Genomic DNA, 18,544 nt, shown 5'->3' with positions numbered 1-18,544 from the left:
CCTGTCCCTCTCTTCCCCTCCCCCTTCCCAGTTCTCCCAATGTCTTCCTGTCTCCACCTATATCCTTTATTTGTCCCGCACCCCCCCCCGATATCAGTCTGAAGAAGGGTCTCGACCCGAAACGTCATCTATTCCTTCTCTGCAGAGATGCTGCCTGACCCGCTAAGTTACTCCAGCATTTTGTGATACCTTCGATTTGTACCAGCATCTGCAGTTATTTTCCTACACTGCATTATCAGTTAGTCATGTTCAGTATTCATGTTCATTGCCCGCATACATCCTGGCATTATAGACAATAGACAATAGGTGCAGGAGGCGGCCATTCGGCCCTTCGAGCCAGCATTCAATGTGATCATGGCTGATCATTCTCAATCAGTACCCCATTCCTGCCTTCTCCCCATACCCCCTGACTCCACTATCCTTAAGAGCTCTATCCAGCTCTCTCTTGAATGCATTCAGAGAATTGGCCTCCACTGCCTTCTGAGGCAGAGAATTCCACAGATTCACAACTCTCTGCCTGAAAAAGTTTTTCCTCATCTCAGTTCTAAATGGCCTACCCCTTATTCTTAAACTGTGGCCCCTTGTTCTGGACTCCCCCAACATTGGGAACATGTTTCCTGCCTCTAACGTGTCCAACCCCTTAATAATCTTATACGTTTCGATAAGATCTCCTCTCATCCTTCTAAATTCCAGTGTATATAAGCCTAGTCGCTCCAGTCTTTCAATATTTGAAAGTACTCTGGGATGCAGACCATCAGACCCTAGGGATTTATCAACCTTCAGTCCCATCAGTCTACCCAACACCATTTCCTGCCAAATGTGGATTTCCTTCAGTTCCTCCATCACCCTAGGATCTCTGCCCACTAGAACATCTGGGAGATTGCTTGTATCTTCCTTAGTGAAGACAGATCCAAAGTACCGGTTCAACTCGTCTGCCATTTCCTTGTTTCCCATAGTAAATTCCCCCGCTTCTGTCTTCAAGGGACCCACATTTGCCTTGACTATTTTTTTCCTCTTTACATACCTAAAAAAGCTTTTACTATCCTCCTTTATATTATTGGCTAGTTTACCCTCGTACCTCATCTTTTCTCCCCGTATTGCCTTTTTAGTCATCTTCCGTTGCTCTTTAAAAGAGTCCCAATCCTCTGGCTTCCCACTCTTCTTTGCTTTGTTGTACTTCTGCTCTTTTATTTTTATGCTGTCCTTGACTTCCCTTGTCAGCCACGGGTGTCTCCTCCTCTTTGGGATAAATTGATCCTGCAACTTCTGCATTATTCCCAGGAATACCTGCCATTGCTGTTCCACCGTCTTCCCTGCGAGAGCCTCCTTCCAGTCAATTCTGGCCAGCTCCTGCCTCATGCCTCTGTAATCCCCTTTGCTATACTGTAATACTGACACTTCCGATTTTCCCTTCTCCCTCTCAATTTGTAGAGTAAAACTTATCATATTGTGATCACTGCATCCTAATGGCTCTTTTACCTCGAGTCCCCTTATCAGATCAGGATCATTACACAACACTAAATCCAGAATTGCCTTCTCCCTAGTAGGCTCCAGTACAAGCTGTTCTAAGAATCCATCTCGGAGACACTCCACAAACTCTCTTTCCTGGGGTCCATTACCAACCTGATTTTCCCAGTCTACCTGCATGTTGAAATCTCCCATAACCACCGTAGCATTACATTTGCGACATGCCAATTTTAGCTCCTCATTCAACCTACACACTATGTCGAGGCTACTGTTTGGGGGCCTGTAGATAACTCCCATTAGGGTCTTTTTACCCTTACAATTCCTCATTTCTACCCATACTGATTCTACATCTCCTGATTCTATGTCACCCTTTGCAAGGGAGTGAATATCATTCCTCACCAACAGAGCGACCCCACTCCCTCTGCCCACCTGTCTGTCTTTTCTATATGTTGTGTACCCCTGAATATTCAGTTCCCAGCCCTGGTCCTTTTGTAGCCATGTCTCAGTGATTCATCCACTTTATTTCTTATACTTCGCGCATTTAAATACAAATTCCTCCCCAGCAATATTGTGGGAGTGTCGGAAGCAGAAAGTAGTAGTTCAAAAGGCAGCTTGCCACCTTCTTGAGGGCAGTAAGGGTCGGATAGAAAGGGCGGGCAAATTAAGGAAAATGGCAAGATGTTTTCAGTCTTGCATTGGAATACCAGCCTGGATAGATATGCATGTATCATCGTGTCGTCAGTCACTGAACTGCAACTCTCTGACTCAGGGGCACATCACTGCCAAATGTACCCTGCTGCTATCTATCCCTGCTCCATAGTGTTGCATTTAGAATCTGTCTCTCAGATGTAAACCATGCAGGATCAGGAGCAAATCTGAACAAACCGGGCCTTCAGTGAAATATCTGTCATTCGCACCGAGACACCTCATAAATAAATGTAATGTTATGAAGGTTTCTTTGCACCTGACGACAGGCTGACACCTCATTTACTAAAGTAACCAAGAGCAGCACCAATGGAACTTTGCAAGTTTGTATCCTATGATACCCCAACTTAGGTTAAACAAGGAATCACAATTCTGAATAGACCAGTTTTCTTGAATAATAATAATATATTCCTTTATTCGTCCCACACCGGGGAAATTTAGTTACAGCAGCAGTGGATATCAAGAGATTACCTACCTACCTACTTACCTACCTACCTACCTACCTACCTACCTACCCACCCACCCACCCACCTAACTACCCACCTACCCACCCACCCACCCACCTACCCACCTACCTACCCACCTACCTACCTACCTACCTACCTACCTACCTACCTACCTACCTACCTACCTACCTACCTACCTACCTACCTACCTACCTACCTACCTACCTACCTTAATTACTAAAACTCAGATCTTGTATATATATATATATATATGTATATATATGTATATATATATTTGTATGTATATATATGTGTCCCAAAATGTGGACCTGCAGCCAAAATGGTAAACCATAGCGGCACAATTTTAGCACCACCTTAATCACCACTCTCTTTCTTTAACCATTTTCTAAACCACTTGCTTTAAAAACAAGTTTTATTTAAATTGGTCGTATATCTTTTAAGTTAGAGAGATTTTAAAGTTTAAAACTTTCATTTCTAAACACATTTTTCACCCTGCAGCCAAAATGGTAAACCATAGCGGCACAGTTTTAGCGCCACCTTAATCACCACTCTCCTGGCGACTGTTGGGTCTGGGAACCTGATTTAATATGAAATGACTTTTAATATGAAATGACTTGCGTGATTGTACGCATGCGCAGGGAAGACTTAAAGATGGCGCTAACATAAATACAGGCACGTTTGAATACTTGTGTGTTTCCAAGATTTATTCATAGTCCAATTACAGCACAAATACACAACAATTTGGCGACGAGGATGGGATTCCTCTAACAGCCCATCGATGCAACCTCCCGTACAAGCAGTGCTGTAGCCATGCAGCGCAGCACACAGAGGCAGCCATAGCCAGCAGAACATCAACCGTGTTTGCTTGCCAGTAATAGCTAAGCCACCCTACATAGGTGCCGTGCAGCCCAAGGCCCCAGTTTAGCCGCCGCCATTTTGTCCCCAGCAACCGCCACCGACGGCGAGTATCCGAGTATCGGAGAGCAGAGCAGCGACGGTGATAACGGTTAAACAGTGTTGTTGTGAACCGAGTATTAATAGTGTAACCATGGCTAATCCAATTGTTGGGAATGTGCCCCAGTTAGAATCTGGTTCCACTATTGAGGGGTGGACTGAAGAATTGGAGGCATGGTTCACTTCAAACGATATCACGTCAGAAGAGAAGAAAAATGCATTGTTCCTTACAGGTTTAGGAAGCAAGGGTTACCACATCCTACGAGCATTGCTGCAGCCAGCTAAGCCTACAAGTAAAACGTATCAGGAATGTAAGGATGCTTTAATGGCTAATTTTTTTGTTTGTTTGTGTGTCGGTGTTGGGATGGTTTTTGTTTCTGTTTTTGGCTGTGTATGTGTGGGGGGGAGGGGGGTGGGGTGGGGTGGGGGGGGGTGGGGTGGGGCGGGGGGTGGTGGGGTGAGGGAAACCTTTCTTTTATTAGGTCTCTTCCCCGGGGCGCAGCTCGGCCGCGGGGCCTTCCATCGCCCGCGGGGCCTTCCATCGCCCGCGGGGCCTTCCATCGCCCGGCGTGGCTCGGCCGCTGGACTTAACATCGCCGGCGCAGCTCGGCCGCGGGACCTAACAGTACCCGGCGCGGCTTGGCCGCAGGGGCCTTCCATCGCCCGGTACGGCCGCGGGACGTTTCAGCGCTCGGTGCGGCTCGGCCGCGGGGCCTTCCATCGCCCGGCGCGGCTCGGCCGTTGGACTTAACATCGCCGGCGCGGCTCGGCCGCGCGACTTAGCAGCGCCCGGTGCGGCTCGGCCGCGGGGCCTTCCATCGCCCGGCGCGGCTCGGCCGCTGGACTTAACATCGCCGGCGCGGCTCGGCCACGGGACGTTTCAGTGCCCGGTGCGGCTCGGCCGCGGGGCCTTCCATCCCCTTGCGGGGGCTGTGCGTGTCGGTCGCCTCAGTAGGGGTCGAGCTGCCTGTCCGTGGGCGCGGGGGAAGAAAGTGGAAGTTTTGTTGCCTTCCATCACAGTGAGGGGGTGTTTGGAGTCACTGTGATGGATGTTTGTGTTGGGGTCGTGTGTCCTGTGTTCTTTTGTTTTTTGTTGTGTTCTGTGACTGCTGTAATTTCGTTCGGTATTTGTACCGAATGACAATAAAGTTCTGTAATTAAGTAAAGAAAGGTGCAACCCTAATGGGAAGAGACTGGTTAAGGAAATATCCTGGATTGTTGTCAAAGCTAGTCAGCCAGAACACAGCAGATTCAAGATTAAGTCCACCAAGTAGTATGCACAGTTTGCAAGATGCTACTATGTTTGACATGTGTTTGTAAGATATGCAGGTGTGTTGGTTGATATTATGTGACGTTAGGAATGAGATGTTGTGACCTGCCTGCAGGTAGAGGGGGGAGGGGGGGAGGAATGGTGGGCATGGGGACGGTTTAACACGCATGCGCAGGAGGGGGACAAGATGGTGCTGACGTGAACGCGGGCACGTTGGAATACCTGTGTGTCCAATCACAGCGCAAACACACGACACTTTATAACAAGTTTTATTCACATTGGTCGTATAGTTTTTAAGTCACAGACATTTTAAAGTTTAAACTCTCATTTCCACACACCTTTTTCCAAGGGCTGCTGTGCGTCTGACGTCACCAGAGGCACGCACGCACGCACGCACAAGATGGACGCCGTTGGCGAGGCCGCCCGCCCGCAGTCACCGGCTCCCCACAACACTCTCCCCTCACTCCTGCTTCTCCCCTCTCCCCTACTCCCTCTCCACTCGCTGCTGCTTGTCTCCCCTCTCCCCTCGCTGCTGCTGCTTCTCCCCTCTCCCCTCCCCCCTCCTCCCTCCTCTCCCCTCCCCCCTCCTCCCTCGCTTCTGCTCCCCTCCGCTCTCCCCCCGCTTCTCTCCTCTCTCCCCTCCCCCCTCGCTTCTCTCCCACAGCCGCCGCCCTTGAGTGGTCCCGGCTCGGCCAGATCACAGCTCCAGGCCCGGGCACAGACACAGGCCCGGGCACAATCACAGACACAGGCCCGGGCACAGACACAGTCACAGCCCCGGGCACAGACACAGGCCCGGGCACAGACACAGTCACAGACACAGACACAGGCACAGACACAGCCCCGGGCACAGTCACAGCCCCGGGCACAGACACAGAGACAGCCCCGGGCACAGACACAGGCACAGACACAGAGACAGCCCCGGGCACAGGCACAGGCACAGACACAGCCCCGGGCACAGGCACAGGCACAGACACAGCCCCGGGCACAGGCACAGGCACAGACACAGCCCCGGGCACAGGCACAGGCACAGACACAGGCACAGGCACAGCCCCGGGCACAGACACAGACACAGCCCCGGGCACAGACACAGACCCGGGCACAGACACAGCCCCGGGCACAGACACAGCCCCGGGCACAGGCCCGGGCACAGGCACAGACACAGCCCCGGGCACAGGCACAGACACAGCCCCGGGCACAGACACAGACACAGGCCCGGGCACAGACACAGGCCCGGGCACAGACACAGGCCCGGGCACAGACACAGGCACAGACACAGGCACAGGCACAGGCACAGACACAGCCCCGGGCACAGACACAGGCCCGGGCACAGACACAGGCACAGACACAGCCCCGGGCACAGACACAGGCCCGGGCACAGACACAGACACAGGCACAGGCCCGGGCACAATCACAGACACAGGCACAGCCCCGGGCACAGACACAGCCCCGGGCACAGACACAGGCACAGCCCCGGGCACAGACACAGCCCCGGGCACAGACACAGGCACAGGCCCGGGCACAGACACAGGCCCGGGCACAGACACAGGCACAGACACAGACACAGCCCCGGGCACAGACACAGGCACAGACACAGGCACAGCCCCGGGCACAGACACAGCCCCGGGCACAGACACAGACACAGGCACAGCCCCGGGCACAGACACAGCCCCGGGCACAGACACAGACACAGCCCCGGGCACAGACACAGGCCCGGGCACAGACACAGGCACAGACACAGGCACAGCCCCGGGCCCGCTGCCCGCCGCTCCACCAGCCCAGACCTCCCGCCGCCGCCGCTCCTCCCTCCCCGATGCCCACTCAGTAAGTGGAGTGGCGCTCGCCGCCAACCGGCCCGCGGTGGGGAGTGGAGGGGGGAGAGGGTGGGTGTGTGGGGGGGGGGGGGGGGGGGGGGGGGGAGAGTGAGGGTGGGGGGTGGGGGAGGTTTGTCTAGTATCTATTATATGCTACTTAAAGTCATGTTGTGTATATATATGTATATATATATATGTGTGTGTATTCTAATCTTACTAAAACTCTGACTTGTATGTATATTTGTAACAGTGATTTCGGCTGATTTCTGCAAAACGGTAAACCGTAGCGCCACAATCTTTGCACCGCCTTAATCACACCGCTGGACGCTTGCCGAAAATGATATTTTTATTTAATTCGGTCGTATAGTTTTTAAGTTACAGAGGTTTAAAAGTCCAAAAAAAATCCTCTCATTTTTTCGGCTGGTTTTCGGCAAAAACGGTGAACCGTAGCGCCACGATGTTTGCACCGCCTTAATCACGACGCTGAACGCTGGTGGAAAATGATGTTTTTATTTGATTCGGTCGTATATTTTTAAAGTTACAGAGGTTTTAGTAAAAAAGAAAAAATTCCAGCCGTTTTTTCCATGGCCTTCAGCGTGTGACGTCAAAATGCCCCCCTCCTTCTGATTTATTGAAGGCTTTCAGCGTGGCGCTGCCGTGCGTCTGTGCCCCTCTCTCCCTTTGCTTATCTCCTCTCTCCCACACCCGGGAGATCCTCTCCCCGCTATCCCCCCCCCCGACCTTTCACTGATGCGCTCCCCCCCCCCCCCCCCCCCCCCGGACCTGTTGGTGCTGGGGGCAAGAGAGAGTAGGGGAAAGGGGTGTGCTGGGGAAAGAGGGGAGAGTAAGAGTGTGTCTGGGGGAGAGAGAATGGTGGCGGGGTCTGAGAATGGGGACTGGGGAGGGGGACAACAGGGGTCGTCCGGAGGGGGCTTGGTGGTGGGGGAGATAGGGGTACTGGGAAAAGGGGAGGTCGTGGGGAAAGGGGGGGGGGGTGTGGGGAGAGTAAGATTGGGGTTGGGGGAGGAGAGAATGGGGGGTGTGGGAATGGGCCCAACGGGCCATCTTCGCTAGTATATATATATATGTGTGTGTATATATATATATATATATGGACTACAAGGAATTTCGCCAAAACGGTAAACTGCAGCGGCACACATTTAATCACCACTCTCCCCGCTGGTGCCTATAACATATTTATTTAAATTGGTCTTATATTTTTTTACTTTCGGAGGTTTTAAACTTCAAAAATCTCCTTTCTAAAGACATTTTCCCAAGCGCTGCTGTTCGTCTGTGCGTATGAATTCACCAGACGCCACGCACGGACACTCTTCACTCGCACCAACAAGATGGACGCCGTTAGTGGAGCCGCCCGCCCGCAATCAGGGGCTCCCCTCTCCTCTCGCTTCTCTCCTCTCTCCCCACACTCTCCCACTGAGCAGGAGGGAAGGGAGATGCTCTCCCCGCTATCACCCGGGCCCAGCGCGCCCCTGCCCTATCCTCTCCAGTAGTCCGGGCTCGGCCACGCCACAGTAATGGACGCACTCCGCGGAGGGGGTGGAGGGGAGGATAGGGGTAAGAGGGGGGTCAGGCTGGGGAGACGACAGAGTGGGGGAGACCGGCGGCTCAGGGACAACAGAGGGGGGCTGGTGGGCAAAGGGGGGTGAGGGAGAGTAAGACGGGGGGTTCGGGGAGGGTTGGAGGAGGAGAGAGTGGGGATGGGAGGCAGAGTGGGACTGGGGAGGGGGACAACGGGGGTGGGGGGAGGGGGATTGCTGGTGGGTGGAAGAGAGTGCGGGAAAGGGGGGTGCTGGGGAAAGGGGGGGTGGGGGAGAGAAAGTGCGGCTGGGGGAGGAAAGAATGGGTGGGTGGGGGCATGGGCCCACTTGGCTAGTATACTACTAACACTCAAATCTTGTGTATATATATATATCTATACGGCCTATCTGTGATTTTGGCAAAACGGTAAACCGTAGCGCCACAAAATTTGCACCACCTTAATCCCCACTCTCACCACCAGTGCCTATAACAATTTTATTTAAATTGGTCGTATATTTTTAAAGTTAGAGAAGTTTCAAAGTTGAAACATTTCAATTCTAACCGATTTCTTGAAGGTCTTCAGCGTGTGACGTCACAATGGCACCCGCACGTCTTCAAGAGATCAGCCTGCTCTCATCCCCACCCCGGACCTTTAACTAATGCGCTTCCCCCCCCCCCCTCCCCCTGGACCTTTAACTAATTCACTCCCCCTCCCCCCCCGCGGACCTTCAACTAATGCGCTCTCTCCCTCCCCCGGACAAACTAATGCGTTCCTCCCTCCCCCGGACCTTCAACTGATGCGTCTGACATTCCGCAGATCGGGCAGCGTTGAACGCCGGGAGGTGTAGTCGCCGTCACCTCTCCCACTCAGGGCGGGGGGGGGGGATGAGGCACCCGCCCGACTGACGGCAGTGCCTGCAAATGAGCGTGCGGGGTGACGAGAGCTCTGCTGCTGCTCTCCCCTGCCCCCCCCCCCGCCTCAGGCCCGCTCGACATTCGATTGGTCCGCCTCCAACGAGCCGCTCACCACAGTGTGGGCGCCATTCATTGGCTCCAACCTCCCCAATTGCTTCCGATTGTGCCGGGTCCCTACGTAGGGTCCGGTGATTGGCTCCGACCTCCCGCCCGATGTGGGTGGAGCAGTTGCTTCGGGCTGACACCAGCTGCCGTTGCCGACAGTCCACCACGCGCTGCTGCTGGTTGTCGACGCGGTCTCCAGCATCGCAAAGAGGGCATTTACAATAGACAATAGGTGCAGGAGGAGGCCATTCGGCCCTTTGAGCCAGCACCGCCATTCATTGTGATCATGGCTGATTATTCTCAATCAGTACCTCGTTCCTGCCTTTTCCCCATACCCCCTGACTCCGCTATCCTTAAGAGCTCTATCTAACTCTCTCTTATAGCTCTCTCAATGATATAGAGACGGAAACTTTATAGATAAGTTTCATTTTATTTCTAACAAAAAAAAACATTCATTTTAACTGAAGAACGAGATTTCCAGTGCGTTTAATTTTATTTAAACAAACGATTAAAAAATAGAGATTTCATAGATAAGTTTACTTTCTTGTTTAACAAAAAAACATTTATTTCACAAGTTTAATTTCATTTATAACAAAGACATTTATTTTAAATGAGAAATGTGATTTTCATTAAGTTTGATTTTATTTCTTAAATAGCTACTGCTCTATAGATAAGTTTAATTTCCTTTTTAACAAAAAACGCTAGTTATTTTAAAGGAAAAAAAGCGATTTTCTTTCATTGGGTGAAATTTCATTTTTTGAAAAAGACCATTATAAACTAATTATTCGCTTTTCATTGGTGACTGAAATTGTTTTCAGGTTCTTTCAAAAAAGCAACGCAATTTTCATTGAATGTTTTAAAAGGATCCAATTTGATTTGATACTTTTGTTTTCAATAATGACTTAAATTGTGTTTAGGTTATTTTAAAGAAAAAATGGCATTTTGATTAACATTTTTTTCATTCCCCAAAAAAGACCTCCATTTTGATCTGATACTTTTGTCTTCATTGATAACTGAAATTGTCTGATCTCCATTTTGATCTAACTAAAATTCTCTTGAGGAGTTTATACATTTTAAAAGAACTCCATTTTCATCTAATACTTCTGTGTTCACTGTTGCGTTACCTTGTTTTTCCATTTTCATCTAATACTTATGTGTTTTTTAATAACTGAGATTGTCTTTTGGTTCTTTTAAAGAAAAGATGCAATTTTCATTGATATTTATTTCATTCCAAAAAGCGATCTCCATTTTCATCTAATACTTCTGTGTTCATTAATATCTCAAATTGTGTTTGGCAGTTTATAAATTAATCACACAGATTGTGTTTACGACTTTATAAATTTAAAAAAAATCATTTTCATCTAATACTTCATAACTTTAATTGTCTTCCATTTTCATCACTTCCGTGTTCATTAATAACTGAGATTGTGTTTAGGTGTAACATCAAGCGAAAACGACAGACCAAACGAAGTGCACGTCTCCAATATCTCCGAGAAAGGGGACGAGAAAGAAGGGGTAAAGAGACGCAACAAGAAAGAGATCAACGTCTCCAATGTGCCCGAGAAAGAGCACGAGACAGAAGGAATAAAGAGTCGCAACAAGAAAGAGCTGAACGTCTCCAATGTCTCCGACAAAGAGCACGAGAAAGAAGGGGTAAAGAGACGCAACAAGAAAGAGCTCAACGTCTCCAATGTGTCCGAGAAAGAGCACAAGAAAGAGGGGATAATGAGAATCAACAAGCGAGAACTGAACGTCTAGAGCACGACCAAGTAAGAGCACGAGTCAAAAGGAATAAAGAGACGCAACAAGTGAGAGCTGATCGACAAAGAGCACGAGAAGGAAGGGATGAAGAGACACCACAAGTGAGAGCTGAACGTCGAGCGGATCTTCGACAAAGAGAGCAAAGAAGAAGGGATGAAGAGACACCACAAGTGAGAGCTGAACGTCTAAAGGATAATCGACAAAGAGCGCAAAGCAGAAGGGATGCAGAGACACCACAAGTGAGAGCTGAACGTCGAGCGGATCTTCGACAAAGAGCGCGAGACAGAAGGAATGAAGAGACGGCAGGTGAAAAAGCTAGAAGGTTGGCTGAACAGCGGTCCAGAGATAGAAACAGGAAGATGAAATGCACAACTCGCAAGGAGAAATCTTTCTGCTGATGTTGGTGAAATAACCAAGATTTGCCCTCAGTGTCGAGCGTACCGTTTCTCTGGAGAAACCGCAAACTTTTGCTGCATGAAGGGCAAGGTGAACATTGCTCCCCTCCAGCCACTACCTGATGAACTGATGAGATTGTGCACTATTGACACACCACAAGCAAACGAGTTCAGAAAGAATATTCGACAATATAACTGCCTCTTTCAAGTGACGTCATTCGGTGCCAAGGAAGTGGTGCCACCAAGGCCTGGATGGAGTCCCTCAGTCATCATTCAAGGGCAGATTCATCATTACCTTGGTCCGTTGATGCCTGACCTAGACCAGCCAAGTCAATTCCTGCAGATCTATTTCGTGGACCCCCAAGATAGCATTCAATTGCGAATGGGTATATTGCGAGATGCTGGTATTCAAAGGGAAATTGTTGAGATGCTTGAAAACTTGAAGACTAAATAACCCTCGCATTAATTCACTTAACATTGCCAAGGATAGAATTAGAGATTTATCAGAGGCACCAATCGTCATTGATCCAGATCGTCGGCCAGCTTTTGAACCAGAAGGGAACAAGAGGAGCAACGAAGAAATAAATGAACGTGTCGATCATCGAGAAAGAAGGCAAAACAAAAAGTGACAGGTACTAAAAAAACTTTTTGATTGAGGTTTATTTTATTTAAAGAAAAAAATTGCCATTTTCATCTAATGCTTTCGTGTTCATAAATAAGTCAGTTTTTATTTAGAATTTATAAATATATATCCTGATATATTTCCATCTTTTTTAAATCAGGCCATGAGGAGGGAGCAAACGAGTCACAGCATGGTCAAGGAAGGAACAACGCAAAGAGACATCGAGAAACAATGAGTGGCAGAAAGGAACAAGAGGAGCAATAACAAATAACTGAACGTGTCGAGGATCATCGAGAAAGAAAGCAAAACAGAGGGGGACAAGAGATGCGACAACAAAAAACTGAACATCCTAACGGTCAACGAGAAAGAATGCGAAACAAGGGAACAAGAGATGCAAGATGAAATAACTCAACGTCTCGATGATCAATGAGGAAGAACGCAAAATAGAAACTGACAAGTTTCTTTAACGTTCAAATTGTTATATTTTGAGTTATTCACATTTTTGACTTTAATAAATTCCTTTTCCACTTGCTGTGGCCGTCAGCCACGTCTGCACAGTAATACCCCCGTGTTCCACGTCACAATGGAAACCCAACGGTCAGGAAAGGCCACACCACCGCCAGAGATCCCCTAAGAGTGGAGGAAGGGGGATTGAGTGGGGGGAAGGGGGAGAGTTTTGGGGGGAGGAGGGGGGTTGAGAGGGGATGCAGTGTGGGAGGGTGCTAGATCAATGCAGAAAAGAAAACAACATTTTAAAGATAATCATGATTTTCATTGATGGATGGCTGAGGGGGGTGGAGTTTGTGAGTGGGAGAGGGAGGGAGGGGATGGAGTGGCCTTTTTATTTTACAGAGATCTTTATTTCATTGAGATTCTTTTTTTATAAGCAATTTATTTTAAAGAAAAAAAACGTGATTTTCCCAGGTCACAATAGAAACCATAAGAGGAATCGTCCTCAGTGTGTGACATCACAATGAGACCCGCACGCCTTTAATTGCGCTCCCCCTCCCCTGGAGGAGCGCAGCACCAGAGTGATGGAGAAAGAAGATGGCCGCTGGCAGGAACTGCAGTGTCAGTGGCTCCCTTTCCCCTCCCCCACTTGGTCTAGTTATAAATAAAAGTAAAGACAAGGATAATTTGTCATCAGTTTTCTGTGTATTCTTAACTGTTACTGTTGACTCGTCTGCTGGGAGTAGTGCTGGTTGTGCAGTCTCACAGCAGCGGGAAGGAAGGACCTCCTATATGTCTCCTTCACACACTTAACCATATAACCATATAACAATTACAGCACGGAAACAGGCCCGTTCGGCCCTACCAGTCCACGCCGACCACTTTCTCTGACCTAGTCTAGGTCACCAAACCATCCCCACTCAGCACTGCCGTCAGTCGGGCGGGTGCCCCCTCACGGCGCGGGAGAGGCGACTACACTTGGGGTGAAGGAGCTTGTTAAAAGCTTGAAATTGATTGCAGTTAAACTGATCACATTTAAAATTGCATTTTGCCCCAAGTAGGTTTGTTTTACAAAACAAGGCCATTTTTTTGCCACAGGGATGTCAGTTAATGGATCCAACAGTGGTAGGTGAACAAGACGTTTGGGAAAATTCTGTGATCTCAGTGGCACCATTTTGTAAGCAATGGGCTGTATTGCTGTTTTCCACTGATAGGTTTGTAATGCAACAGTGAAGAATGAAAACACGGCTTGAGTATGTGTACAGTAGCCAACTGTCCCGTATTAGCCGGGACATCCCGTATTTTGGGCTAAATTGCTTTGTCCCGTACGGGACCAACCCGTATTAGGCCCAGATGGCGCTGTAGGCCCGGACACTGTTGACCTGGACACTGTAGGCCCAGACAGCGCTGTAGGCCCGGACACTATAGGCCCGGGTGCCACTGTAGGGCCGGACACTGTAGGCCCGGACAGTGGAGGCCCGGGCGCCGCCTAACAGAGGTTGCATAGCAACCTGCTTCCCAGCCCGAGCGGCCGCCATTAGTGGAGTGGGAGCACGTGGCCGCTGGCTGAGTGACGTCACGTGGGGCGAGGGGCGGTGACGTCACCATTTGTCCCTTATTTGGGAGTGGGAAAGTTGACAACCCTAAGTATGTGGGACAAGCAATTTGTTCCAAAACCATGACAAGCACAACGGTTTTACTTATGAATAGGAAGGAATTGCAGTTGCTGGTTTACACCGAAGATAGACACAAAATGCTGGAGTAACTCAGCGGGACAGGCAGCATCTCTGGAGAGAAGGAATGGGTGACGTTTCGGGTCGAGGTCTCGATCTGAAACATCACGCTTTCCTCTCCAGAGATGCTGCTGAGTTACTCCAGCATTTTGTGTCTACCCTTGTGTAAACCAACATCTTTTAGAAAACGCTCATTTCAATTTTAAGGATAACAACGTATCATAGTAATTAAAATGATTATATGAACTGTATCCCCATAACCGCGTCCAAATCTGTGCTATTAACAGTTTGAATGATTTCCTGCTTCAATGTTGATATTGTAATGGGCTCTCGTTTTGAGCCAAAAGTTAAAAAGATGTCCCAATTCTTGCTACCACCAAGCATTATACAGTGTAAGAGATTCATGCTGACAGTCTGGGCTTCCACCTCAATCATTCTTCCTCTGAACAGAATCAAAAACACAACCAGGGCAAATGTAGACAAAATGGCACATTTCACAGGATGTGCAGGAACAGAGGTGGGAGTGTGACTGTGCATAATGTTAGAAAGTGGCGGAACATAGTGAGAGATTGGTTACTGAAACACGTGGGATGAATGAAGGGACAAATGCAAAGGCCTGGATGTAATGTTGAGTTTACAAGCAACACTCGCTTGGTCCATAGTGGAGTATTGTGTTGTGCTCTGTGCATGGATCACACTCCTGCACTGTAACGAGACCAGGCAGCCCGTGTGTGTGTGTGTGTGTGTAGGCGTCCAGTGTGGGGTAGTGAGGATGGACAGGTCTCTGCACAGCGGGACCAGGTACCTGCTTAGAGGACTAAACACACGACCAGAGGGAGAAGTCCCCTCCATCAGTCTGAAGACGGGTCTCGACCCGAAACGTCACCCATTCCTTCTCTCCAGAATGCTGCTTGACCCGCTGAGTTACTCCTAGACATCCTATAAATCTAATGTCAAATTAATTCAACACAGGCCGGCAACGTAGCGATAGAGCTACAGCCTTACAGAGCCAGAGACCCGGGATCGATTCTGACTACGGGTGCTGTCTGTACGGAGTTTGTACGTTCTCCCTGTGACCTGCATAGGTTTTCTCTGAGATCTTCGGTTTCCTCCCACACTCCAAAGACGTACAGGTTTGTCGGTTAATTGGCTTGGTGTAAATGTAAATTGTTCCTAGTGTGTGTAGGGTAGTATTAATGTGCAGGGATTGCTGGTCGGTACAGACTCAATGGGCCGAAGGGCCTATTTCTGCACTGTATCAATAAACTAAACTAAACTAAACAATCTAGTGTCAATTGTGGATGATCAGCCATGATCACAATGAATGGCAGTGCTGGCTCGAAGGGCCAAATGGCCTCCTCCTGCACCTATTTTCTATTTCTCTGTTTTAATTGGAAATTCTATCCAAAAATGGTCAAAGCCACAAAATAATTTAACATAAATTACACATAATCTTTCGATTGGGGTTAATAATCAATTTAGATCAAAGTACTGTGAGTAAATCATTCTGAACCATTCTGAATATTCTGTGTAACACCACTGATGTTAAAATAACAGACCACACTTTCCAGATCCAATTTGTCACAAAGTATTGTGCAGGTCTTGTTACATGTTAACAAGCTGTGTTCACATGAGCAACTGAGGTTCATTGAGTATAATGCAGTTGAGCAGTCAGATGAAAAGGATGAGGTGACCTTGAACTCTCAAATGAGAATCAGACGACAAACATTACTTGCCAACAGGCCAAGCTCATCTCTATTTAAAAAACATTCTCCAGAAGCACAGTCATTACACAGCTTCCAAACCTTCCCCAGTTGTTCACAAACTACAGAGCTTATCATACAGACCTACAAAATCTTGCATTGCTTTGAAAAGCATCACTCTATTGCAAATGGCATGTTGGCCTTCATAACGAGAGGATTTGAGTACAGGCGTAAAGGGGTCCTTCTGCAGTTGTACAGGGCCCTGGTGAGACCACACCTGGAGTATTGTGTGTAGTTTTGGTCTCCCAACTTGAGGAAGGAGGACGGAGGGGAGGAAGAACAAAGGGGGACCTGACACGGTCGTGGGAATTTGTAACTTTGTATAGGGCGGTCACGGTGGTGCAGCGGTAGAGTTGCTGCCTTACAGCGAATGCAGCGCTGGAGACCCGGGTTCAATCCCGACTATGGGGGCTGTCTGTATGGAGTTTGTACGTTCTCCCCGTGACCATCAAGGCTACTCACAGTGCCTCCTAAATATGCAACCTGTATTTGCCAAGAGGGACAAGGATAACAAGTGCATAGGAAGACAAACAGGTGTTAACTTCTCTACTTCGGCGAGACCAAGCGCAGGTGAGGCGATCGTTTAGCTCAACACCTCTGCTCAATCTGTCTTAACCAACCTGATCTCCCGGTGGCTCAGCACTTCAACTCCAACTCCCATTCCCAATCTGACCTTTGTCCTGGGCCTCCTCCATTGTCAGAGTGAGGCCCAGCGCAAATTGGAGGAACAGCACCTCATATTTTGCTTGGGCAGTTTAGACCCCAGTAGTATGAACATTGACTTCTCTAACTTCAGATGGTCCCTGCTTTCCCTCTCTATCCCCTCCCCTTCCCAGTTCTCCCACTAGTCTTCCTGTCTCCGACTACATTCTATGTTTGTTCCGCCCCCTCCTCTGACATCAGACTGAAGAAGGGTCTCGACCCGAAACGTCACCCATTCCTTCTCTCCAGAGATGCTGCCTGACCTGCTGAGTTACTCCAGCATTTTGTGTCTACCTTCGATTTATACCAGCATCTGCAGTTCCTTCCTACACAAGACAAACAGCACTGTGGGAGGACCGTCAGCATCAATCCTGCAGCGGTTCAAGAAAGCTACTCATCTTTCATTGATAGACGCAAATAGCGGGACAGGCAGCTTCTCTGAAGAAAACGAATGGGTGACGCCTCGGGGGTTTCGACCCACAACGTCACCCATTCCTTCTCTCCAGAGAAGCTGCCTGTCCCGCTGAGTTACTCCAGCTATTTGTGTCTATCTTCGGTTTGAACCAGCATCTCAGTTCCTCCCTTCACATTTCATCTGGTAGAGTAGTTACATATCAAGGGCAATTAATAGTTTTTTTAAACCTCATTGGCAGATTGAATAAGCATGAGGGTCACAGAGTGGCAAGGGTATGTGGTGAATGTGTCATTTGTGTCAACACTATGACGATGAATTGACGATGAATGTGACGATGTATCGCTGGGAATGTCAGAAGATTTGTTTTGCACAGTTCCTGCAATGTACTCTTTTTTAATCTTGAATAAAGTTCATTTTGATTTTTTTTAAATATTTTTGTCGGTATGTTTCCGAGATTGTCGGAATTTATTTTTGTACAGTCCCTGTTTTGTTTTTGTTTTTTAACAGAATAAAGTTTATTTTGATTAATTTATTTAAAAAGCAGATTGAATATTTGCAGGTTACATTGCTTATTGAGGGCTCAGGTGTAGGTCAGTAGTCATTATGTGGGACAGGCAGCATCTCTGGAGGGAAGGAATGGGTGACGTTTCGGGTCGAGACCCATCTCCAGCATTTTGTGTCTACCTTCGATTTAAACCAGCCTCTGCAGTTCTTTCCTACACATTTTGCCCACTCCACTGAAAAAGATCAGTCTGAAGAAGGGTCTCGACCCGAAACGTCACCCATTCCATCTCTCCTGAGATGCAGCCTGACCCGCTGAGTTACTCCAGCGTTTTGCGTCTACCTTCGATTTAAACCAGCATCTGCAGTTCTTTCCTACACTGCATTAATTATGTCTTGTTTAATCGCATCATGTTGCACATTGAAGCACCTAACCCAAACAACATGTGATAGACATAAGATATGGCAATAAATCAAGTGTTCCTCTCAGAACATGATCTGCTTCATTTCTATTCCATAATACGTTGTCACTCTCTGCTGGGGCACTCAGATGAATCACATCTACTGGATGAAACTATTAAGTTATTTATAGCTTCCAACGCTTATTATGTTTAAAGATGAGACATATCTTTTTGGATGATAGACACAAAATGTTGGAGTAACTCAGCAGGACGGGCAGCATCTCTGGGGAGAAGGAATGGGTGACGTTTCGGGTCGAGACCCTTTTTCAGACTGAGAGTCAGGGGAGACACAGACATATATGCAAGTGTAAGGTATGCAAATGCCCCTCAGTCTGAAGAAGGGTCTCAACCCAAAACGTCACCCATTCATAGAGTCATAGTCACAGAGTGATACAGTGTGGAAACAGGCCCTTCGGCCCAATTTGCCCACACCGGCCAACATGTCCCAGCTACACTAGTCCCACCTGCCTGTGTTTGGTCCATATCCTGTCCTATCCATGTAAAA

The 18,544-nt window shown here is 48.4% G+C and overlaps 1 protein-coding gene across 1 annotated transcript; it reads left to right on the top strand.

The window, feature by feature from the left end:
- The first annotated feature begins 3,687 nt into the window (after positions 1-3,687).
- LOC144600845 (uncharacterized) lies at positions 3,688-12,659 on the top strand. The gene is made up of 4 exons (XM_078412734.1): positions 3,688-3,893; positions 6,233-6,687; positions 10,672-12,024; positions 12,175-12,659. Exons 1-3 carry the CDS (start codon positions 3,688-3,690, stop codon positions 10,992-10,994), a joined length of 984 nt encoding a protein of 327 aa, XP_078268860.1. The 3' UTR covers positions 10,995-12,024; positions 12,175-12,659.
- The last annotated feature ends 5,885 nt before the right edge of the window (positions 12,660-18,544 follow it).

This window comes from Rhinoraja longicauda, chromosome 16, assembly GCF_053455715.1.
Source record: "Rhinoraja longicauda isolate Sanriku21f chromosome 16, sRhiLon1.1, whole genome shotgun sequence".
Classification (NCBI taxonomy): Eukaryota; Metazoa; Chordata; class Chondrichthyes; order Rajiformes; family Arhynchobatidae; genus Rhinoraja; species Rhinoraja longicauda.
Note: the sequence above shows the minus strand (reverse complement) of the source record. Positions and strands in the feature narration are given on the sequence as shown.

Coding starts and splice junctions, on each gene's coding strand:
- LOC144600845 (XM_078412734.1), top strand. CDS start 3,688: ATGGCTAATCCAATTGTTGGGAATGTGCCCCAGTTAGAATCTGGTTCC. Junction 3,894..6,232: donor GCTAAGCCTACAAGTAAAAC/GTATCAGGAATG, acceptor GCACAGACACAG/GCCCGGGCACAGACACAGAC. Junction 6,688..10,671: donor CCCTCCCCGATGCCCACTCA/GTAAGTGGAGTG, acceptor GATTGTGTTTAG/GTGTAACATCAAGCGAAAAC.